This window comes from Athene noctua, chromosome 17, assembly GCF_965140245.1.
Source record: "Athene noctua chromosome 17, bAthNoc1.hap1.1, whole genome shotgun sequence".
Classification (NCBI taxonomy): domain Eukaryota; kingdom Metazoa; phylum Chordata; class Aves; order Strigiformes; family Strigidae; genus Athene; species Athene noctua.
Window position 1 is genome coordinate 10,326,936 of NC_134053.1, and position 24,666 is coordinate 10,351,601.

The 24,666-nt window shown below is 43.3% G+C and overlaps 1 protein-coding gene across 1 annotated transcript in view; it reads left to right on the top strand.

Annotated features, from left to right (window-relative positions):
* Positions 1 to 24,399, top strand: part of HIC2 (HIC ZBTB transcriptional repressor 2) — a 77,168-nt gene extending 52,769 nt beyond the window's left edge. Inside the window, exons 2-3 of the mRNA XM_074921516.1 lie at positions 12,744 to 12,887; positions 19,120 to 24,399. Coding sequence (XP_074777617.1) covers positions 19,156 to 20,868 — 1,713 coding nt within the window. The 5' untranslated portion in view covers positions 12,744 to 12,887; positions 19,120 to 19,155 and the 3' untranslated portion in view covers positions 20,869 to 24,399. The remainder of the gene's footprint in view (positions 1 to 12,743; positions 12,888 to 19,119) is intronic.
* The last annotated feature ends 267 nt before the right edge of the window (positions 24,400 to 24,666 follow it).

Here is a 24,666-nt window from a genome sequence, read left to right on the forward strand (position 1 = left end):
TACTGCTGGGGGTAGCTACAGCTGGTATGCACTGGTACTAATATAATCCCGCAGGACTGTATCCATGAGACACAAGTGTGACATGTGAGGTATTTAAGGAGACACACCTGTTCTAGGCACAGGCCCGGGCACTGCATGCCTTGGAAACGGAAGGGTTTGGTGGAGCAGCAAAGACTCTCATTTCATCCACAGGAGGGCTTTGCTTTCTTCTTTCTCCCCAGTTTCACATTATTTTATAATTCCCTAATATTATGCAATCCTGTGGCCTGTTAGCACCAGACTGTTTCAAAGGCCAGGCTAGTGTTTGCATTTGAACTTTTTTTACCTTAGTGGGTGATTCCAGAGTGATTAGCAGGAGAGAATGGCTTCTGGGACTGAGGGATGGTTTTGGGTGTAACTGCTCCCAAGAAAGGGCAGAGAATTCAGAGAATGTCATCTATGTGCGGGGTTGGGTTTTTTAGTCCTTTAGATAATTTAGATTTTATGTTGTGTTTACCTGTATATTTTTATTATAAGGCCTCTGTCTTGCAATTTGGAACAGTGAATCACATAAAAGTGATATCATTTTACCAAATCTTGTACAAAAATATTTTGTCCCTTTAGTTTGAAATCTGAATGTCTTTCTCTCTCCCCTTCTGTCCCCCCATCCCAAAAACTTTGTGAAATGGCTACTTTCCATACAGATGAAAAAGCCAGCAAGTGAAAAATAAATCTCATGATTGTGTAGTATAAAGAAATTCATTTGCTTAGATTTTTATCTCTCTTTAATTTAATCTGGCACTTGTCTGGCAGATTTTTTTTTTTTTTCCCCATTGAAAAGGAGATGTATTAAGATGGAGGAAAAAAATCACAGAGTCCATCTGTCTGTCTTGTCTTGCAAGGAAAATGGAAAATTTATCTCAAACTTCTTTACGTGCCTTTTTTTGATGTTAATGTGGAATCTCCTAGTTTGCCTCTGTCTCACTCCATATGCCCCTTCTTTCCATGGATTCCTAATCTTGGTGAGATTTTAGGTGCTGCTTGGTCTGGGACAGCTTCCAGGACTGGGGCCAAGATTTCTCCTGTACCTGATAGACTGTTGTGTGAAAATAATACTGACTGGACAGTCTTTCCCTCCCATCTCTATTTTAAATAAAATTTGCCAATAAACATCCAGTATGCCAATTTTTTGTAGGACTAATAATGGCTGGTGGACATAAAGAAGAGGGTGTGAGAGGCATGTTTTATTTCAGGATCAGGTTAGTTTGGGTAGTTAGGTATTATGGGGGGAAGGTGGTTATTATTACTTTCTGTAACAGCTCTGAATTCTGAGTGGGGTGGAATGGAATAACCAGACCCTGAGGGGACAACAGATTCTCCTTCTCAGAAATGAAACATTGTTGGTAGGGGAGAAGGTTCTGGGAATGGAGACTCCTTGGCTCCAGCCTCACCTGTCCTATGGAGTAGGCTTACTATGAGCAGGTCACTGACCCTTATGGCAAGGGGATATATACATCTGAATCTTGTTAATCCTAACCTGAGAGATGGCTGCAGTGTGAGAAGAGCCTCCTCATCTGCATGGGTGAGCAGAGGTACTGACCAAAACCGATGGTCCTCTTCAGTCCCTGTATGCTGCTAGTCGCAGTTTGACCAGCCCCAAAGGCTTCCTTGTGGGCAGACCCTTTTTTTGTACGCATGAATGTGTGATGATGATACAGTGAGATATCCTGCTTCTTGGAAAAGGAAGCATCATCCTCATCTAGCTGTGGTGCCTCCCAGGCTAGCTTTGTATCTGCACATGACTGCGTTTTGCTGCACGGGCACAGCCTAAGGTAGACATGGCCTCACTGTCCTTGCTAGCTGGTAATGGTGGGCTCGCTCCCACCGCTGTCCCTACTGGATTCTCTCAGAGTTAATCGATTTTCAAACAAAAACTGAAGATATTTATTCTGGGTGTTTTGTGGGGGCTTGTGGTGGTGGTGTTGGGTTTAGTGGGGTTTTTTGTTCCTTAACTGCACCCTGCAAAATGTCCTGGCTGAGTTGTTTCCAAACACTGGCATCTCTAGGGAAGGGGTTATAAATTGCTAATTTAAAGCCTGCAACAGGATAATTAACTAACCAGTTTGATGTAAATGGCTTAATGGGGCTTTACTAGCCCCTTTGAACTTAAAGTAGCACTAAAAAGTAAACTGTAAATACCTTCAAGGAAAGTACTGGCATGCTTGAATGTGGGGCTGCTTGGTTGTAAGGAGCAAGCCTGCTCGACTTGCCAGGAATCCAGTGGCCTGTGTGACAGCAAACATGTCAAGGGGGTGAGGGGACCAACCAGGCACCCTTTGGGGAAGGCTCTGCAACTACCCTAGTTCTTCAGGAAGCACAAAACCTCAGATACATCAGGCTTTCAAACCTGCCCTGCCTGCTTTTGAAAATTTAAATCACAACCTCAGTTTAAATGCAACTGTAATGAATTTCATCAGGATTGAAGAAAAAAAAAAAAAAAACACCAAAAAAAACCCCCAACAAAAACCCTGAGGGAGAGGCAGCCACTAGAGTCCACCCTCATTTTCCTGGAGTTGTATTTGCATTAAGGTCTTTCGGCAAGTCGAGGCAGAAACACTTATTATACCTTGTTTCAGAAGACCTTGTTACGCACTGAATCTGCTGAGACAACGTACTGCAGCCCTGCAGCGGATTCCAGTTTCTGATGCATTTTGGGGACTTGAGAGTACCTCTAAACTTTTGTTCTTGCTGGGTTGTTACAAAATTCCAAGGGAGGAAGTCAACAACTATTAAGCATCTAGAAATTAAGATCATTACGAGGTGGAAGCATCTCATGTAGTTAGGCATTGATCTCACTTCTGACTGTGTAAACGGGTGTGAGTGAGGAGAATTTCAGGCCCAAAGGCAGGCAGGACTATTCCCTTCTGTCCCTCTCTCTATGGGAGAGAAGCTCCTCCTGGTCCGAGTGCTGCTCTGCTCTTGTCTTCTCATCGCACATGCACCATGCAGTGGCAGCAATAATTTGCGAGAACTTTTTTTTCACTGTTCCTTTGTTTCACCACCATCTTTCACCAATTGCCAGCAGCCTTCCTGGGTACGGGAGGATGTTTCGGAGTTTGAAGCACAATTCTCAATTACTGCTGTGACCTCTGACACATGGGATTTAGCTTTACAGCCAGCTTTGCTCAGGAGCGTTCCTGGTCCTTGGCTCTGCTTTCCTGCCTGCTCTGTTGCACTACCCCCGAAGACCATGAGGCTGTAAGGCTGAGCCCAGACCAGGGCTGATGCGGGAAGAGGGCAGGACCTAACCTTTTCAGTGGTGACCCTGACTTGGATGGGCTAAAACAGATCATGATGTCTCATCATCTGTAATGATGGATCTATTTCTCTGTGGTTTGTTTTTTTATTTGGTTTGTTTTCTGGTGTTTTTTGTTTTCTTTTTTTCAGCTGGGAAAATAATGTACCACCGACAATGTTAATCCTGGCTTTAAAAAAGAAGAAACATAAAAGCACTGCAGTCTGTTGTAGAGGGCAGTGATGTAGAAGTGCTACATCTTATTTTAAAAATCTTGTCTGACAGGGGATTCTGTCCAGCACTCTAATTGTTCAGGTGTCTATGGGCCTATTGTATGCAAAGATCAAAATGCTGTACTGTGGCCTTTAGAAGAAGAGGTAGTAACATGGCACATCTTTGCCCCTGTATGTTGACTGAAGAAGTTGGCACCATGGCACTACCTGCTCGCTGTGTTTGGGTGGGAGCACAGTGCAGGATTAATTTGGGGTTGATGGCATTGGCAGGGATCTGTCAGCAGAGCTGGCCTAGCTGCCTGGGCTACGTTGTAGCTGTTAATCCTTCACTTTTATGAGCATTAACCTAGATCACATATTTTTAAAAATTAAAAATGCATGTGCTATTAGAGAGAGATACTTGCAAGCAGAAGAGCTCTGTACACATGCAGTGTTGACAGCTGGAGACTCTCTTCAAGGAACGGCAGAACACCTTAGCATGCCAGCTTTGATATCTTGGCATCTGACTAGGAAATGCAAATACTCAATCTTAATCCACATGCTGACATGTATCCAAGGGGAACTTCTGTGAATGTTGTTGTTATTCCCATATAATTTCAGCTGCTGCTTTGCTTCCCAGCACCACCCCACCATGTGTCCAACTGAATGCAGTGTCTTCCAAGCCTTTTATGCCAGATCTTTTGGATTTGTGTGTCTCATGGGGCAGCAAAAGGGCATTAGTGTGCTTGTGCAGCACGGGAACAAACCCTGTGTTTGGAGGGGGCGGGGTTCTTTTTATGAGGCTTTTCTCTTTCTAATCCCGGCCCCCCCCCTCCCCCCCCCAAATCTGCAGATTCTTAGATTCCTCATTCATCATCAATTAAACCAAAATTAATAAAAAAGCTTTTTCATACATCCCAGGAAAATAAAAATTAAAGAAAAAAGAGGATTGTATTGATCATCTGTTCTTTCACAGGAGAGATAGCTCCTTTCTGAAGTTCTAATGGGCCTTCTATATCTTCTAATAACTATACTTTTGTCTTTTTTATAATTAAAGTTTCAAACAAGTAATAATAAAAAATACATATGAAGAAAGCTAGCATGACCGAGAATTTCTGCTGTGCCATTCATTCCACTGAAGGACCCAAACTCACTGGTCATTTCTGGGCACATCAGTAAATTTCAGCACTAGTTGTTAGTCCTGTCTGAAGCTTTGAATATCTCTGTGACATACAGTCTCTTCTAGAGGGAAGAAGTAATATTTGTGATATTGGCAAAGTACAATTTATTTTCTCAGTAATTTCACTAAATATTCATTAAAGACACTAAACTCTCTTTAAAAACCCCCACAGAAATCCCCCTTTCCAGCACACCTTTTGTTTTGAAACCCACCAAACCCAACACCCATATTTGATTTATTGGCTTGAGAATAACAGGGAAAATGTGAGCGGTAAAACCTGGCCCAGCACTCTCTGGCTATTGCTAGAAAAAGAACAAATCATGTGTAACAGTGTTTTCATGACCTTTCCTCTGTTTTTAGAAACATGAAAAATTTAATCAGCACTTTTTTTCCCTGGCTATTGCAAATAATAGAAAGTTGTGTGAAAATTAGAACATAATGAAGACAAATTTTAGAGTGGTGTCTGCTGCAGGTCTTGGGTGTGTTCACCGAATTACCTCCTGCTTAGAGAGCAGCTGGAAAATACAAGTCCTTTCCCAACATGTCAAAACCGACTTTTTCAAAGGATGCAGTAGCTGTGCCAAAGCACCTTGCCTATTTGTAAGCAAATGCATACTGTAGGGACTATTTCTGCCTGGGCCAGCATTCTCACATGCAGCTGGCTGTATTAAATCAATTTGATGAATTACTATATACTTTTTAATTTTTTTACAGACAGGTCCCTGCTATTTCTTGCCTGCACAAGATTAAACGGGCTTTTACATTACATACCCTGTTATAAGACTTTAATTGTCTGGAATGGGTCTGTGTGTGCAGTGACTGGTCCTGGAAGGGTCTGGGGATTTGGGATTGTCAGGCTTCTTACACTGTGGTAGCAGAGAAGGAAGGTGTGTGAAAGCCATGTTAGCATCCATGATGGAGGATACCTCGTGGTAAGAAGGATGCCACCTATGCCATTAATTCAGGTTCTTTACAGGAGTTGACTGTTCAGTTTTGGATTTTGGGGTGGTTTTCCTGCTGTTAAAACACATTATTTGAGTGAGGTGCCTGCCAAGAAAATGCCTGGAGAAGGGAATAGATTAATTCTAGATGGACTGACTTGATGGGTCAGAGAAAGCTGGATGGCATCAGAACATCCCTATGACTGATAAGGCAGCCTATCTCTTCACAAGTTCATGAGCCCCTGGATGTGCATGTTCAGGAGCACCTGCACTGTGGCATAACAATGCTACAATTTATTCAGCCCTTCTCTGTGACAGAACTGTGTGTGGCTGAATAATATGCAGCCAAGGGCCAGGGACTGAAAGCAGTTAGATGCTAGATACGAGATACAGCTGTTTGGGAATGCACAAGGCTGAGAGAGAGGTTTTAGTCCAAACATACCCTCACTAAACGTACTTCTGGCATCATCTGGAAGTCTCTTGATGCTGTTATATTAGTGGGCTCTGCTGGAAGTGGTAAGGATCTAAGAATTTTATTTTTTCCTTCCAGTCCAAGGTGTAGGATCAGTGTTTGTTGTGGCTGTTAGCAGTAGTTTGTACATGTATTACTCCTTTGGCCAGATTCTGATCCTATTTATGTAGCTATAAAACTGCTGAGTTGTTTCATCTGTGTAACAGAGGTTTCAGTCTCTCTGGCTGTTTTGGTTTTTCTGTTTTGGTTCTGTTTGTTTTTTTGTTTTTTCGTTAACCGCTTTCCTTGCTGAGAGGGGAGAGCTCTATGGGAAGTGATCCAGCAGACTTTTAAAATAGCCTTTTAGCGTGTTTTTTTTTTAACTCTTGCTCAAGCTTTTAAATATGTCTCTGTGAATTCTCATCTGAGTGCCTATGAAACCTGCCAGCCAAGCCTAAATCTTGCAGGAGGTGCGGCCACATTTGTGTTCTCAGAGCTCTCTGGCACAGACACCTGGTACACCTGTGTCTCCTGCTAGTTTCAGTACTGTCACAACTTCACCCCTCATGCCTGTTTCTCTGGTACCTCCTGTTTTTCCCAAGGTTATCTTCTATAAATAGAAGCTGCTCCAGCTTTTCACTCCCCCACACCCATCTTGAGAAGAATAATTACCAATGAGATGGTTTTAATAGTGCTGAAAGAAGGAGGCTAATCCGTTCTGCTGTGCTCTTTGAGACATTTTTCTGACAGGAAATAAATGCACAAATTGCTTAGCAATTTCCTTAGGTGACAAATGTAAAGTGAGTAGCTTCTAAAGTAATTAAACTTTATTTAAATATTTGATAAACTATGGGTTATCTGAAGAATAAAACTGTAATTGTTCTGGCACCCCCAGAGTTCCATGCAAAGGTCTCAATCTGAGTATAAAATATAGTAATTTCCTTAATTGTTGTTAGAGTGGTGGAGGTGACTGTGGTATCTAGTGTTCATCTGTCCAGAAACCAAAACCATGCTCAGCCCAGGCTACCAGAGATGCTTTGGATGATGCAGCTATCTGTCAGCACATGACACAGTAGCCAGAAGATGCAAATGTTTAGAGCATTCATAAACCAGAAAAAATTATCTTAAAATGAAAAAAATAACTAAATGAAAGCATGTAAGGATTTCAGGTGATGATGCTGATTTTACTGTCCTTTAAACTATGTCTGCAGCAGCCCAGAGCTTTGTGTTGTATCATCCAAGAGAAATGAAAGAGAAGCTGTCTCTGTAGGCTACATGATGCAACTGGTGAGCAATTGCTCAGATAGCAGGGTGCTCTGTGTTCAGTAAGTGCCTACAGATAGAAATGCTGTGTAAAGGAATCATTGCTAGCACACTGATGCATGCTGGCAAATTAGACTGTATTTGGTGGAAGGATAAGAATCTACTACAGCTCTTTAAAATCACCCTTGCTGTGATCACCTCATGATAAAACATTAATTTCTCCAGTGTAAATAAAGGCATAGCACATTTCCCAAATAATCTCTTACAGTAAAAGCAGGTTGGTGCGTAAGAGTAAACCAAGTCAGAACAACCAGTCAGCCTACAGTATTACCACCCAAAGCTTAGAATGAAATGAGAACAGCAGTACTTTTTCAGGTTTTATAGCCACCTCTTTGCTTGACTTTGACAATTATTTATTACCGCTAATATTGTGCTTTGTAAACTTATACATTGCTTTATGAAGTAAGGCATGTTTCCTATTTTAAGTATCTTATAATCTTGTGGGCTGATAAGGGGTGCAGATTATCCCTTGGATGTTCATAAATAGCATTACCACTAAGAGTTTTATTAGTGCTGTGTCCGTTCAAGCCTGTGGCTCTTTTTCTTAACGACACTTTCCTAGTCAAGTGCCGAAATACGGATTTCGACACCGTGATCTTCCAGGCTGGAACAGTGTGGGCATTCTGCTTGTAGTGAAAGAGCACAATCCAAGCAGAGTCCCAGTGCAGTGACTGTTGCTCTGTGTGGGTTTAATCCACCGCCCTTGCTTGCCTCTCTCTGAGACTACAAATCTGGAGTTTGGGTGATGGCAGCAGAGAGCAAGTTTGAGAGGTTTGTGTGTGTGTGTGTGTGTGTGTGTGCGTGCGCGCGTGTTTTAAATAAACAAACAATAGAACAGCAACTTCAACAAATTGTGAGTGGTGCTAATTTGTTATAGTGCTGTCTTGCCTTCTGGCAGTGTTGATTTAGGAGAAGCTGAGCAGACTGGAACGGATGCGGGGAGCCGCGGGTTCTTTTGCTCTGGGGTGTATATATGTTCAGTATAAAATGCTTCTAGGGGTCCTGTCCTGAGGAGCTTTCAGATTACAGGGTACAGCACATGCATAGGCTGCTAATTCCCTTTTCAAAACCAAATCTTCGGCAAAAGTACCTTCCCCTCTGTATTGCTCTTCTCCTTCCGCTTTTTTTAAATGGAGAGATATTTTAAGTCTTGATTTATGACAAGAGCCTGTAATTTGTGTGTTTTGAGGACTGCCAGAAAATCCTTGACCTTGACAAGAATAGTGTGTAGGGAAGGAAAGGAGGAAGATCCTGTGCTTTGGATTGTAGCAAAGTTTTCAACACCCCATGACCTTGCTGGGCTGCCTTTCATAACGTGCCTGGGGCTGTAATCCCCAAAGCTGAGCAACTGTCTGACAGAGAAGGCTGGCCAAATGCACATGAGATATCTGCAGCCCTGCACCACTGTTGTGCAGTGCTGCAGGATAAGGATGGCAGGATGGGAGTCTTGCTGGGAAGAGGTGGATTTTGGAAGCATATGTGGAGTGACCCTTGTAGCCTGTGAGTTGAGTTTAAAGGAAGTCTTAAGTGAAGAAGACAGGGGAATGAAACAGTCAAAATGAGAAGTAGTGGTTGAGGAGAAGGCAGCCAAGGAAACAAAGAATTTTGAAAATGAGTAAACCCTGCTTTCCCCTTAGGTTATCATCAACTTGGATAGATTTGGATACAATGCAGACAGTTTGCAAAACTTTGAGTCTGTTAGGCCTTCTGCTTTTACAAGCAACAGTGACTTTCTGGCATCCTCTCATTTGCCAAGCTCAGACTTGCAGAAGAACTTTTTGGTAGTTGCAAAGAACCAAATATATGAGGGTTCAGGGTGTTCAGTTAAGCATACAATTTGGAGGGATGTTTGGCAGTCTTGATACTTGATACCGCCAGGACCAACTTTTAAACAGTGGTTTGCTTGAAAGACTTCACTAAAGTCTTTAGAAGCTTAGAGACAAAGATTTCTCTGGGAAGTACAGGACAGAGTATCTGGACAGTTCTTGGGGAGAATAAAATAAAAATGCTGGATAACGTGCAAAAAGTGCTGTATTTAAGGCATTGTTTTATTTATGTTAAGGAGAACTGTTGCTGCTGCATCTGTAGGTATGGATGAGATAAGGGAATGAGATTTGGTCTTGTAGAAGAAAATGAGATAGCGAAGTTTGTTTCTGTGCCCACTGGTATCTGGCATGTGGTGAGAGAGATGACATTTTGGTCCAAGGCTGTTACTACCCATGTCCTTCCTGCACCCCTCAGTATGGGGCTCAGTGTTAACTATTGCAACAAGTTCATGATATTACCAGTATTCTGTATGCAGTTGCTCCTCTGCAAACTGCTTGTATCTGCAGAAAAGTTTGCTGAGTCCACACAAGAAATAAAAATAAGCAGGCCAGTTGCAAGGATCTTTATCAAGCCCTCTCCCACTTCTCCCAGTACTCTGAGGCCTTGTTTGCTCTAACAAACCCTGTAACTAAGGTGTCTGAGTCACAGTCACCAGTGGATTTAACACTCCCAGCCGTCTGCTCTGCCTCATCCCTCTCCTGGAGATCCCTCCCCCGTTGCAGTGACAGTTGAAAGGGCCATGCATTTGCTCCAGTATTGCTGCATTTCACAACCAGGCTATCAGCTTGTACCTGTGGTGACTCAGAGCCCTAAAGCAGTGCTGCAACTGGGAGGGTGCTGTAAATCTGTCGGTTGGAAAAGGGTCATGACGTTTCTTTTTCACCATGCTGTGTGCTTTTGGCCCCAGAGCAGTGCTCAGCACGAAGCTGCCACCCTGTGCACCCCTGGCCATCTGTGGTCTACTATACTGAAGAACAGGGCCCAAGTTTTTAGGACCAGAAGCATCTTCTTGCTCCATGTAATTCGTAGGTTTGTTGATTCTGTCAACACTCTCTAGGATTAGCTGGGAGGTCGCAACAATCCTTTAGTCATGTCCTAAATTCTTGCATTGTAAAGAGAGAATTCTGTACATCAAGGCTCAAAGGTAGCTGGGAAACAAGAGGAATTCTGCATACCAAAGGGGCCTTAACTGGTGGATGAGCATCCTTCCTCCTGTATGGGTTGAGCTACTCCACTGAATATGTGGGTATTTTAGTGCAATAAAGAATCGTTATATTAGCATGGGACATCAGAGCTGCCTTTACTACTTGCATTGCAGGTCCAGTTGGAACGGAGCTTGCTCAGTTGTTTGCAGGGCTGCAGAAGAGCCCAACATCTATTGCTGCTCACTAGGTTCTGAGGCTTTATTTATTTTGTGCCACTGCTGTGTTCCTGAGATCAACTGTGCTCTGCAGATATGCAGGAATTTTTAGTGCCTGCCTCTGCTTGACAAGATCTGCAATGTCCATGCCTCTCACATTCTCCTCCCACTAAAGGGTTTGGGTAGTCTTAGGCTCCCTCCATGTCAGCAGTGAAAATAAATGTATAATATACAAGGGCTCTGTTTAAGAATTGGCAGGAAGCTTCATTTCTGACTGCAGTGTGATGTTCTAACAGTAGGAAACACCTTTGTTTTAAGCAGTACTCTGCTAATCTCTGGCCTAGAGGGGAAATACAAATATGGAGAAGAGTTTCGTGCTTCACAGGAGCAAGAAGCAAATTGTTGTAATCTGAGTGTAAATCTGCATTTGAGCTGCTGTCCGATAAATACCTTTATGAAGCATTCAGCCTCTCTTAAACTGAGTATTGCTGCGTGTTGTCCTGATGCTGGCAGATGCAGCCATTAGTATGTTGCTCATATGCAGTCTAGAGTGTGTGATCTCTTGGAGAGGGGGGAGCTCCAAATCCCTGGGGCTCCAGCCCGTTATGCTTAAAGTTGCATGTTATTTAAATGTGGGTTGGCCTGTTCGTGCTGGCAGTGGTCCGTTCAGACTAGTTCAGCAAATGCTCTTGGCTCAGCAGAGCCCAGGTCAGTAAGCAAACACTTGCTTACATTTCACTTCTTCATTGTATTGACAAGATTTAAAAATCTTCAGTCTATAGCAGTCAAAACAGGGCGATCTGAATACAAAAGACCTATTAGTTCAGTGTGAAAGGGATTTAGTTACAGAATTGTCGGGATAAAGCATGCAGGTGGGAATGATGGGAACACTGTCCTGGGCCTGAGCCCAGCAGATGTCCAGGAAGAATGAATAACTATCTCCTTACATTCAGTGTCTTTTTCGCAAAGGCACTTTCTATTTCCCAGGCCAGTGTCCTCCTTTACATTGTCTCTCATCCAATTACGTTAATTATTGTAAGTCTTTTTCATTTGGCCTCTTATCTTTGAAGGTTGAAATGATAATCAGTATTCTTCTAACTTTTTAAAATGTAAGATTTCTATCTCCAGAAGCACAGCTGGAGACATGCTGCTATCAATGTGACAAGAGCTATGCAGAAGTTTAACTTTGCCATGAGGGTCTATAAACCTATTTTAAATTCCTGTGAGGTCGCAGGCTTATTTCTGTTCTGTGTTTTTGTGTGGTTTTTTGACTTTTTTTTCACTGGGGCAGCATCACCACTTAGAAAGCGTAGAAGGGCGGAAAGGGACCTGTGCTTAGCATCTACCCTAAGACTGTCCTCCTTGATAATCCTGTGGAGGTGATTACAGGAACTCTGGGGGGAGGATACACACTGCAGAGGATACCCTAGGCTTGACAAGCTGAGTGTATCTGTGGGACGTGCCTTTCCCTGACATGGAAAAGATTTGCTTTTTCCTTTGGGCGGGGAAGGGTGGAATTACAGATCTTACGTTTTGTGACTCTTATACTAACGGCCATTCACCATGAATCAGCTTGATCTCAAGTCTCCGAGAATGTAGATTAAATTATCAGTTAAGCATCATTGTAAATAGGAGAGGGTATACACCATTTTCCTTTCCTGTCTTGCACCACATACGTAACAAAGGCCAAAGGATCCAGCCTGACTCAATGCCATAACATCTCTAGAAGAGCAGGATTTCAAAGGCTTGGGAAGAGGGACAGGAAAATGGGGACAACACAGAGGATCATCATTTAAGTGTTTCTTCCACTGCCTTGTACTGTGTGGGGAATGAGACCATGAAGCTCTGGCGCCAGACGTTTCTAATTGTTGAGGCATTTCTAAATGGTGGTATTTAGTTTCTGGGCAGAATTAAGCTGGTTCGGACATCCTGGGATCTGCTGCTCTTGGATATATATGGACTGGTCCCCCTGAAGCTCAGTGCTGTTGGGAGTCCTGAATGGAGGTGGCCAGAGAGAGTCATCAAGAAACTTGCAGAGGCCTTCCGTCACAGTTCAGCAGTTCTGGGGAGATGGGTGGAGGGGAGGTTGTTCTAGTAGTTACATATTTAAGGCAGGTGGCCGTTTTAAAATGTACGTTTCAATTTTGATTGCAGTTTTTTAATTGCATTTAACAGCGTCCCTGCTGGTTCTCCATTCTGCATCCGTGCAGCCACGTTCTATTGATGGCCTGTTGTGATTTCAATGGAACATCATGGGATGTACCTGGCACGTCGGGCAGCACTGGATGGAGGTGCCTTTAGCCCAATGTACCTGGCATGGTAAGCGGCAACCAAGTGGTTAATCTGCATTCTACTGCTCGTAGTCTCAGCTTGTATAGCAAGGTGTTCCTGCTTTGCTGCAGCCTTGCACTGACTGGAAATCACTTTGCTCTCCTGATGTTAGTGCTTTCATATACACAGGGCCCCTACCCTTTGCACCCATGGAGATTCCCCTTCTCTGGGCAGTTTGCCATGCAGTAGAGAAGGTCCTAGCCATGTCAGGCTCTCCTTGTTATTCTAGAACAGGAAAGAGAAGGGACTGGGAAATCATCTGACTCTTTTTCTTCTCTCCTTTTTGAGCCAGGAGCTGGTAGCAGTTGAGGGTGTATTGCCCATGTTCCTAATGTCCAAATGTTGCCGCACAGAGGTACCGAACTGGTGCTTGTGTCCATAAGCAAAGCTATACCCTTTCTGCCGGAGTCCTGCAGGAGCTGCTTCAGGGACCTGGGAGGGCAGCTCGGCCTGGCACTGATTGGAATGTAACAAACTAAACAAGGGCCACTTTTAAGTTTGCTGATGTGGTATCCTCTGCAAAATGATTGTCCATTCTCCTTCTCCTTTCCATGTACACACCTGCAACATCAGCCGCACATCCTGCTCTGTCCTGCATGTCGCTTTCTCTCCCTTCCCCAGCTCCACAGATCTCTCCCCAAGTAACTCGGCATTCTGGTCTTACCTATTTTGAAGTGAGAGATACTCCTGTGCGAAAAACAAGGGTGCTGCATCCTGTTTTCTGCTTGAGCCCACTTCACAGAGCTTTTGCTGCTCCACTGCCAATGATGAAAATGCATGTTCTTGCCTCTGCTTCCGAGTTCTGCTGTCTGCCTGCTCACAGGGGCTGGGGATAGGGAACCATTTGGGCTAACACAGTTCCTGCATTCCTCCCTGTGCCTCTGCTGCTCTGGAATGTGAATACCTTTACAAGGCATGGGCTAATGACCTGCCAACTGCAGCTCCTGGGGCGAAGGTTAGCGGCCATGAAAGCCCACTTGATACCTTGGGAGAGTCCTGGAAACAGGTTCTGTTGGGATGTGGGGAGAGGACGATCAGAGGAGCCAGTGAGCAACAGGAAAGCTCTCTTCCCAGTGTCTCCCAAATGCTCTAAAAAAGTTAGTTCATCTGAAACTGAAGGGTGCAGAAGTCATCTGTTTCAGTTTCACCCAGATCCAGTAGCAGCTGGACACAGCATTTTTAATGTCAGAAGTAAATTGATGGGAAAGAGCAATGCAGGAAACAATTGGTTTAATTTTGTCTTGTTCTTCCCCACGCTCACTGCTGCAGTGTCTGCTCAGTGCAGCACAACTGCTTGGGAAGGTGGAGAAATAAGTAAGCAGGCCATTATCTTTTTTAGGTGTTATTATAACATGCACAGTAGGCTAATGCTTTAACAGCATCTAATTTGATACATCACATCTAATCTGTTTGTTGGTTTTTATCTGCAGTACTGTTAGCTCACTGTTCAGGTGCTCGGTGTCTAGCCTTCTCATCCATCCACAAATCCTCTACGTGAAATGAGTGATTCCTTAGATCTGTTTTTGATTGATTCTTTGCTTCACTGGTGTTGCTTCTTAAAAGGTAAACAATATTCATATGCTGCAATCTATTACTCAAAGATGAAATCAAATAGCATCTCCTGCCAGAGGTTGCTAAGATAACACATTTAGCATTCATTCAAGCAATTACTTTGAGGAAGAGATTTAGTGATATTAAAGAGAATCAAATCTGTAGTGAATATGTAGATTTTATACTATTTAAAGGGGTGAAGGGATTCCTCTTCTCCTGTACTTGGGCAATCTAATTTTCTGTGACATTCAGAGTCTTTGTGGAAATTGAGAGAAAATTAAGTTTTTCCTGCTTTGTAGTGAGAGCAGCACAGCTCCTGGAGCAGTCTGTGTGTTCTGCACAGTCTTCATGCCCAGGGGATCACAGTGTGCCCCAGGCTGGGCACAGCAGCTCACAGTTACTCAGCTCCTTTGGGCAGTATTGCTTATGAAAACGCTATCGGCTTTTAGCTTGCGAAGCTTTGTTTGATGTGTGGCATCTGCTTGCAGCATTACTGTATTCTGTGATTTGTGCCCTGTATTTTTCATGTCTTTGCATGTGCTGTGTCTCAGTGTCATGGATATGGTGGAGGTAGTGGAGAGCCTCAGTCTTGCTTCATTCTGTACTTGCACAAGAATATTTGAGCAGGTTCAATTGCTCTGAAAACTATGTGTCTTAAATGACTAGGAAGCAACCTGAATCTGAAAAAAAGCCCCATCTCTAATGCTATTTGTCCAAAGCCTTCTGTGATCCTGTTTTAAATGCAAAGAAGTGAAATGTTGCACACCAAATTCAGTTATAAAAGACTGTGGCCCCAGTGAGACATCTACATATTCTTGAGGTCTGGGATTTGGGGCTTTTTTACTGGAAGAGCATCTGAGGCTTTTCTGAGCCAGGGCTCCTCTGAACTGGGAGTATGTATTTTCTATCTTTTGGCAGAAAACAGAAAAGGAACGGTTCTTAAAAATGATGCTGAGATACAAGAAACATAAACCACTGTGATTTTCCAAGGTTTTATGGGGTTTTTGTTGTTACTATTGGTGGCAGTGATGTTATCCAAACGTTCAGGGTTTGTTAAAGAGCCAGTCTCTGCAAACTAATGGATAGCAAGGCCTCTGTAAGGCTGCACCTGCCATTTGTTTCGGATGATCTGCTAACTTTTATACCGGACTTAACCTCATAGCTGTATTTGGTCCCATGCTTTCAGCTAGAAGTGAGATTTTAGGAATGCCATAGATTAAGGAATAATGCCTGCTTGTCTTTTGCTAACAAGTTTTCCAACACACCCCTCTTCCTCTACCTCTGAAATGCATCATTGCTGAAGAAGGGTTTGTAACTGGTCAGCTCTGGAAAATATCTGGAATAGATTTGTTTTTGTTTAGGACTGCTACAAGATAAACTAGCCAGGTTGATGCTATAAAGCTTTTGTCAACAAAGGTACGTCAGTCAAAGGTGTGTTCCCCTGACCCGTGTTGCTGTCCTGGTAAAAGCCCTCAGTGGGCAATTCTGCCAAAATTTTAAACACGAGGCTGTAAACTTGGCTGAAGGTTTTGCTGCCTTGTTCCATTACATTCATTTTGTTGGGGTTGCTAAATCCATGTTAGACTTCAGCTAACAAATTCAAGTTCGATACGCAGTGTTATAGTGCTTAAACCTGACCACTGCTTTTAAAATCTACTAAAGGTAATAACCTACTGTATACTTATGTCCTACCGAACATGAATACTTCCGTAAAATTTGACATGTGAGATAAATAGAGGTAATTTAAACAACTTGTACTATGCTAATTTTTATGCTGCAGAACCTACTGAGGTTTAATAATAACATTATCTTCCTCATGAAGGTCAGTAAAAAGCAGAACTATAATTCTACCCCTGTTTTCAGGGCTTTCCCTGCAGGCTCATTACCTGGTTTCAATATCATTTAAGGCAGAAAGAAAAAAAAAAAGAAAAATCTAAAAATATTTCCCTTTACTAGCTGCAGCAAGCCTTGACTCTTGCAAAGGCTTAGACAAACACGTATACAGAGATTTCTAGACCTCTGCTTCAAGTGCCACATGAATAGGAAATAAGTTTGCTTTTACTTCAGTAACATACTTTTTTTTTATTAGTCTGTTTAGGCGAAAAATACCGACTGCTGTTTCCTTTCCCATATTTGTCCTTTATGGAACACTTCAAAATTGTATCCAGGGATTTTGTGTGTTCTATGCATGGAGAAGCACCATTATGTTTGTAGTGAAATAGCGTCGCAGTAGTCTGTCTCTTGCTTATTCTTGAGCAGGATGCATTTATATATAGATGCTGTGTTACATTGCAAGCCATGTTTTTGTCCTTCCCTATCAATATATCTCAGTGACCCAGAAGTAAGTGCTTTTACTGGCCTGGCTAGATAAAAGTGAGTATTTGGTGCCTCTGTGCTGTTGCTTCTTCCTCTTAATCAGCAATTCTGGAAGCAAGCCACTAGAACCAGACACATTGCCTGCATGCTGCAACTCTGATGTAACTAATTACAGCAAAACTTGTTTTTAAAGTGCTCAACACTGTTCAGTGGTGGTAATCCCTGTCTCTTATCACGTTTTTGTGATGCTGCAGGGTGAATTTCTATGACAGAAATACTATAGATGGAGAAGAAATAACTGGCTAGCACCATGGCAAGCCTGTATTTCCTCCTTTTGGCTGCCACCCATTCTAAAGCCAGTCACCTCTGGGAACAACATTCATGTGCATAAAAAGGCACAGTGGTAGCTCCACCGTCTTCTTGTGTCCCATCCATTACTAAAACAATATAGAACAGAAAAGCAGAGCAGCCATTTTAGCTGTGGGTCAAGGCGACAAGCCACTGATATCTGTGTGGATGCAAAATTAGGTGCTGGTGCACAGAACAGGGGCCACAAAATTCTACCAAATGCATATCCAAGTACCAGGCTGACCAGCTAACCAGTTGAAGAAATGTGTCCTGTTGAAGAAGGGAGGCACCTGCTTGGCAGATCTGTTGGTAAAAGTATAAGTACCAGGCTAGTCAAGCATCAGCATTGAAGAAAAAATTGCATTTGTTTACTTTTTGGTAGCTTTTTTCATAACGCAAAGTCTTTTTGTTGTGCAGAAATGGATGATGTAAATTTATCACCTTTCTGCCAAATTAAATCTTTCTATTTATTGCCAGTTAGTAAGAATAAGTTTTGAAGGAGGTTCTTTTTAATATTGACAGCATCACTCCTTAGTTCTTTTTCTTATATACACATATACTTGACACAGAGGGAAGATAATACAGTCTAATGCTTCATCATTTGAAATCTGATGGGATGGAATGTGATAAAGGGACTCACAAGCAATAAAAACATTAACTAATGATGATTTTAAGAGAGAATTTAAGCTTTTAATTTCTATGGACTTATGGCCTGCCTCTCCTTCAGTAAGACAAATCTGTTTCAATACCACAGTGAACTTGGGTAAGGAAGGAAGGAAGTGGAAGGCTAAAGGTGGCTGTTGTATGTTTGATATTTAATTCTTACATTTGAACCTCAGAAACTATTTAAAATCTACTTTAACAGATAAATGCCCCTTACAAGTAGTAGTTGGCACTTTCAAACAAAAAACTCAAGAAAAAAGGTTTAAAAATTGATCTTGGATTCCTGAATGCAGCCCCTGATTTAAGTTCTAGTTTTTAGGTATTGTCATACCTACCAAATGTGCAACTGCAATTAGTTCTGATACGCCTCAAACTACGTATTTTTTACAGTCCATAGTACTGGAAAAGTCAATATAAATATCTAAACTAAAATACGTAGTGAATATTGTTTGTGAAATACATAAACTACACAGAGGTAACCACAATTTTCATCTTTTCCCAGTACTTCAAGGTAGAGAGACTTGACATGATTACTTGAGTCTATCAGTTTAAACAACATCCCTTCAAAACAAAAGGCAGGTCAGAATTAATTTAAGAAAATAGTTTCAGATTGTTGAATACATTTGGTGGCATTTAGCTAGCTCATCATCCTGAATTTCAGCCAGTTCAGGGTTGATTCTAGCCCTTCATGTAAATGGACTGGGATGTGGACATTGCAGGGGGGTGGTTTTTAAAGCAGCCTTTCATACTCTTAAGGAGATTTCCCATTCACACCTCAGTGTGATTAATTCCATCTTCAATGGATTTAGTTGCTACATGCCATTTTCTCAACCTCAGAACAGCTGGGTGTTTTAAGATTTCAACATGTAAGAGCCAAAAACCAAACTATATGTTAAAGCAGGGAAGCTGCAGCTTATGATAATTATTTTACATGCTCAGATATGTAAATGGCAGTGAAGTAGATGCGCTTTTTTTCTTCTCTTTTTTTTTGCTCCTCATACTCCCTTCAGATTTGTGTCAGAAGAGGGAAAATGCTTTCCCCTGTACCTAGCTATTGTTTTCCTGCTATTATCTTTTGAATAGTAATTCCATCCAACGACGATTGCTTTTGTAAAAACATATTTACAAATCTCATTTTTGAGACTTGAATCAAATCTTCGCATGAGAAATACTTCTCTCTGTATTCCAAGCAGGATCACAGCTTGCAGGGCTGAATGTACCCAGAGCTCCTTAGTCAGTGTCAAGCCTAACATAGATTGTACCGTGTTAAGCCAGTCTATTAAATGTAGACCTGTTCAAGTGGAAACAGCAGGTTCACACCTCTCATCCTCCTGTTTTGCAGGTGGTAAGGTGAAGGTGAAAGGAAGAGAAGGTGGAGATGGAACTGCCAAATCATGCCAAACAACTGCTACTGCAGCTGAACCAGCAACGAGCCAAAGGTTTCCTCTGTGATGTGATCATTGTGGTAGAAAATGCCCTGTTTCGTGCCCATAAGAACATCCTGGCAGCCAGCAGCATGTATTTCAAATCCCTTGTCCTGCATGACAACCTGATTAACTTAGACACGGACATGGTGAACCCCACCGTGTTCCGGCAGATCTTGGACTTTATTTATACTGGTAAGCTCTTAACGACTGACCAGCCCGGTGAACAGAACTTTAATGCTCTCCTCACCGCAGCAAGCTACCTCCAACTGCACGACCTGGCAGCTCTCTGCAGAAAGAAGCTGAAGCGGAACGGCAAGTCCTTTGCTGGCAAGGCCGGTGGCCTTGGTGTTGGGAGATCTGCCAGGAGTCAGAGACTTTCCACTGCTTCGGTCATCCAAGCTCGCTATTCAGGGTCAAATGAGGGGCTGAAGGGCTCGCACTCAAAGGAGCTGTCAAAGGGAAAGCTTTCTGATGACGAGGTCTTCATCAGCAGCTCCAACCAAGAGAACTGTCACTCCTTAAGCAGGGGAGCCAGTAAGAATGGCGGTGGGGGCAGCAGTGCAAATGGGAGCACCGGTGATCAGGAGCTAGGCCTCGACCTGTCCAAAAAAAGCCCGTCGCTCCCTGTTGCAGCCTCCCACGATGACACGCAGCACAGTGAAAGCCAGCATGGCTCTCCCCAATCTGCCTCAGCCCCCGCAGCCAACAGTGCCTCATCGTTTGACGAGTCTGGAGTCGGAGCCCCTCACAGCATGGCGGACAGCAGCGACCCCATGGAGATGGATCTGAGTGAAGAGTGCCACCACTCATTGACGGAGAGCAGCCAGCGCAAGGGCCTTCGGCACTCGTCCCGCAAGAAGGAGTGGATCAAGAAAGACAACGCCTTTGACCGAAAGGAGGGGGGCAAAGATAGGGACGAGGGCGAAGGGCTGCCCAATGGTATCTTGCTGGGTCCCTTGTCCAAGTCTGTGGAGCGGAGTCTGGCTGGGGCCTATGGTGCAGACCTACCCTACCCGTGTAAGGAGGAGGTGGAAAATGGTAAGGAGAACAGTGACGACAGTGGCCAGAGTGAGAGCGAGAGTGGTGGGCATACTAGTGCCAACTATGTCTACCGGCAGGAGGGGTTTGAGCCAGTGGCCTACGGTGACAACCTGTATGTCTGTATTCCCTGTGGCAAAGGCTTCCCCAGCTCCGAGCAGCTCAATGCCCATGTGGAGACGCACACCGAGGAAGACCTTTACATCAAGGAGGAAGGCACGTACGGCGGCAAGGATGAAGCCGAGGATTTGTCCAACCCCAACCAGTCCTATGCCGCGGAGTCCCGACCCTTCAAGTGTTCAGTGTGTGAGAAGAGCTACAAGGATCCAGCCACGCTGCGGCAGCATGAGAAGACTCACTGGCTGACGCGGCCCTTCCCTTGCAACATCTGTGGCAAGATGTTCACGCAGAGGGGCACCATGACACGGCACATGCGCAGCCACTTAGGGCTCAAGCCCTTTGCTTGCGAGGAATGCGGGATGCGCTTTACCCGGCAGTACCGACTGACAGAGCATATGCGTGTCCACTCAGGAGAAAAACCTTACGAATGTCAACTGTGTGGTGGGAAATTCACCCAGCAGCGCAATCTGATCAGCCACCTGCGAATGCATACCTCTCCCACATAAGCCAAAGACTCCAGAATGAGCTTCGAGCCCATCCGCAGTGATTTACCTTTCTGTAGACTTGCTGCTTAAAAAAAAAAGAAAAAAGAAAAAAAAGAAAAAAGGGGGCAACTCCCCATACTCTGTTCAGTCATGGGAGGCCTAAACAAATGTAGCTTTAACATTTAAAAAAAAAAAAGTTCCTTTTTTCCCTTTTTTTAAAAAAAGAAAGGTCCACAGCCAAGCTGATGCATTTAGTCCAACTCTCCCTCCAAATCTTGGTGATCTGGCAAGAAATGCCACTTCTTTTTGCTCACATTGACTTCATTGCCATATTGATTATCTGGAGCAGGTAGGGGGACCATGGGGAACTTTCAGCCTCTGCTGGATCCCCCCTCCCTGCCTCTTTCCTTTATGTTACTGTCACCCTACTCAGCTCTCTTAAAACCAAACTCAGCAGGGGCATTTCTTGCCATTAAAATAGTACACCTTTTCAGTGGCCTAAGTAGCTGTGAAAAAACATAGAGTTGAATTCACAAGCGCAGAAGCTGTGTCTGTGGACCATCTCACAGGGTTGGCAGCCCCTTCAGATACTGTGGGAAAGCCACAGCAGTGGTGGAACCCACCACCCTTCTCCTGGGCTGGTGATGGTGGGGAGAGCAGTCTACCTAAGTGTGCGCCAGCCCAATACTTCACTTAAAGAAATGGTGATGCCTCCCTCACCATCTCTCTCTCTCTCTTTTGGTTTTGATCTTTATCCTTGGCACACGTAACCACACGCCACCTTTTCCCACAAAACACACAAACCTCTTCTGCCTTACCCATGACTGAACAGGGACTGGATGCCCTGGGAATTTCTTTCAGTGAGCAGGGGGTCGTCTTTACTTTTCTAGTAGTTTCGTATGAATATTCTTTGCTTAGAGGTACTTGTTTTATTAAAGGAAAAACCATTGTAACGTTTATGTGAATGTTTGAACTGGAAGGTCTGAGGTTAATTCTAGGGTGGGTGGGTGGGGAGGGGGTTTGATGTAGGCTGGACTTGCTACAAGTTCCTTAGGTACTTTTTTATTATTTTTTATTTTATTTTTTGTGTGTGTGTATGTTTTTAGCTTTCCTCCCTCACTAAAGAGCGAGTCTGTGTGGACAGACTTGTTACCTTTGCTACCTCTTGAATTCATGAGAACAATAAGATGGTTAGTGAAAGATTAGGCATTTTTTTTCTCTTATTGTAAGTAATTAAATGTATAAAAGTAGAGGCTAAATTAAAGTTAAGGGATTTTTACCACCCTGTCCTTCCATCAAAAGTCAGCTAGAGAAATATTAAAGCAAAGCTTGGCCAAAGACAAAGCAAAAAATACATTGAGCCAGAGGCTGTGCTGGCTGCTTGGACTGGCTCATTCGCAGTCTCTTGGCTGTTTGTAGTCACTTTTAGATAAAAGAAGAAAACTTCTCTGAGCTTTTTGGGCCCTTTCCAGCTTTGTTTATTGAATCTGGATACTATGGGGAGGGGAAAATGTCCCCCTCATCTTCCACTCCCCCAGCACATCTGGGTCAGTCTGTAAACACCTGGCAGGACAGAGGGTGAGGGCATAGCAGCCTATAATTTACTAGAATCCAGAGTGCAATAAGGTGGGGGAGAGGAGGAAAAAGCAAACCAAAGTGTTTCATATCCTCCCTTTTAGACAATTTAACACACGCACACAAAAAAAAAAAAAAAAGAAAAATGAAAAGAAAAAGAAACAAAATGTTCTCGCAACATCTGCATAAGACATCACAGCCAACAGCTGCTATTGGTTTAGGAGAGAAGACAGAGAACTTAGCCCACCGATTCTTGGCCCCCTTGACTTTGTTGGCGTGACCTTGTGGAAAGCTATGGCTTATTTCAAGCCTCCCGTGACTGTGGTGGTAAAAATTCACAGCCAGTAGAATCATCCCTTCTGAATTAAGGTTTACACTTGTGTTTTTTCTTTTTTTTTTTTTTTCCACTCAAACCAGTATAGTCACTATGCGTAAGGTTTACCAAACCTCACATTTTGTCTTTTTTAAAAAACAAAACCAATTTTTTTACGTTTCGACCAAAAAAAAAAAAGAAAAAAGTGAGCATGTTCGACTAAAACAAAAATATATAAGCTTCATTTTCTATTGGGATTTTTTTGTTTGTTTTTTTTTGTTTTTGTTGGTTTGTTTTTTTGTTAAGGTAGACTAGTCCATAAGAAGTTTTTGGGTCAATTGATTGAACTGAGGAAACTGGAATCCAGGCTCCAAGCAATAGACAACCCAAAGGCGCTGAGCCTTGGCCTGGTGTCACGTTACAGGGAACACGCTCGCCCCTCTCGCCGGTCTCGCTCCAGTGTGCTTCTCCCAGTGCCATTGTCTGCTTGCTCCCAGACACCTTCGAGCTGTGGAGCGTGAGAGGGGAGCATGGACTTTTGGTTTTTTTCTAATTGTGCTGAGATGCGCTGTTTTCTTTTTTTTGGGGGGGTGGGTGTTAGGTGGGTTTTTAGTGTCTTTAGCACTTCCACATTTTGAATATATATTGAATACTTTTCTCCTTGATTCCTTGCCAAACTCCCCTTAGAATGTCCCCAAAATAGTCTTTGGGGAGGACAGGGAAGGCCTTGCCATCTACCTTTTTCTCAGAGCAAGTCTCAGCAGGGCCCAGGGACAGCCGTGCAAGATGAGTTCCTAGGCACTTTCACCGTGCCTTTACCTTCCCTCCAACCATCCCAAAGCTGAGCTCAAGCCCACACTGGCTTAGGCTGCAGCCAGAGCAGGCTCCCCTTGCTGTCAGCTGGCTAAGGACCCATCAAGTCCAGATTTTCAAAACAATTTTTAGCTCCCTTAGTGAGAAGGGCACGGCCAGGGATGAGCCCCGTCCCCCCCTGTGGGTTTTGGATGCAGGTTTCCCCCATTTGCCTGTGGCCCTGCAGTTTGCTGAGATGGGTCCGCCACCGTTGTGGCACACAGCCAGTGATGGGGACAGCAGGCGGGTGGCTGTGCAGAAGCCACCCTTGGGACAGCAGCTCAAGCTGTGACTGACTGAGCCAAGCCACAGAGCAGCCCAAGGCACGAGGAAGCCGTGAGCTCCTCAGCAGGCAAATAACCTGCTCCCCCTCACTTAATTCCATTTTTATAATTGCGTGTGGGTGATGTAGCCTCTCCCGCCCCAGGCCCCCTGTTCATTTGTTTCTTAAGCCTTGAGAATCTTGTTGAAGTTTCAGGACCCAATGCTATTTTTAAACATTTTTTTTCGGAGCGTCTTTTTTTTTTTTTATTTCATCCCTTCCCCAGCACTTAAACAATACGACATAAAGTCTGTGTACAGCAAGAGTATTGTACAAAAGGAAATTTTGTTCTTTTTTCAAGTAGCTGTGTAAAGTTGTGTTCCATAGATTGAGTATAAACAACATTTTCCAAATTGTGACAGTAATAATGAATAACTAATAATACTCAAAACTTCAGGGACTGTTTCAGGCCTGCTTGGGGCCTAAACACTCAACTGCATTTGTACGACATAGTATTGTATCAAACATTTTTCTGTATTTTAATGAGAAAGCAAAACACTAGTTTCATATTTAAGATTTTAAGAGTTTTAGGGTGGGGGGGAGGGAGTTGCATTTTTTTGTTTTTTGTTTATTTTATTTTAATTTTTTTTTAAATACACAAAGAGCCTCAAGAGGAATAAAACAATTTAAAAACAAACAAAAAAAACAAAAATAAAAAAAAAAAAGAGGCCAGGCAGCTTAAGTATATGCTTTAGTCACTTAGTTCCAGAATGTTTTCGGAATAACAGGAAAAAAAAAAAGATAAAATAGCAAAAGT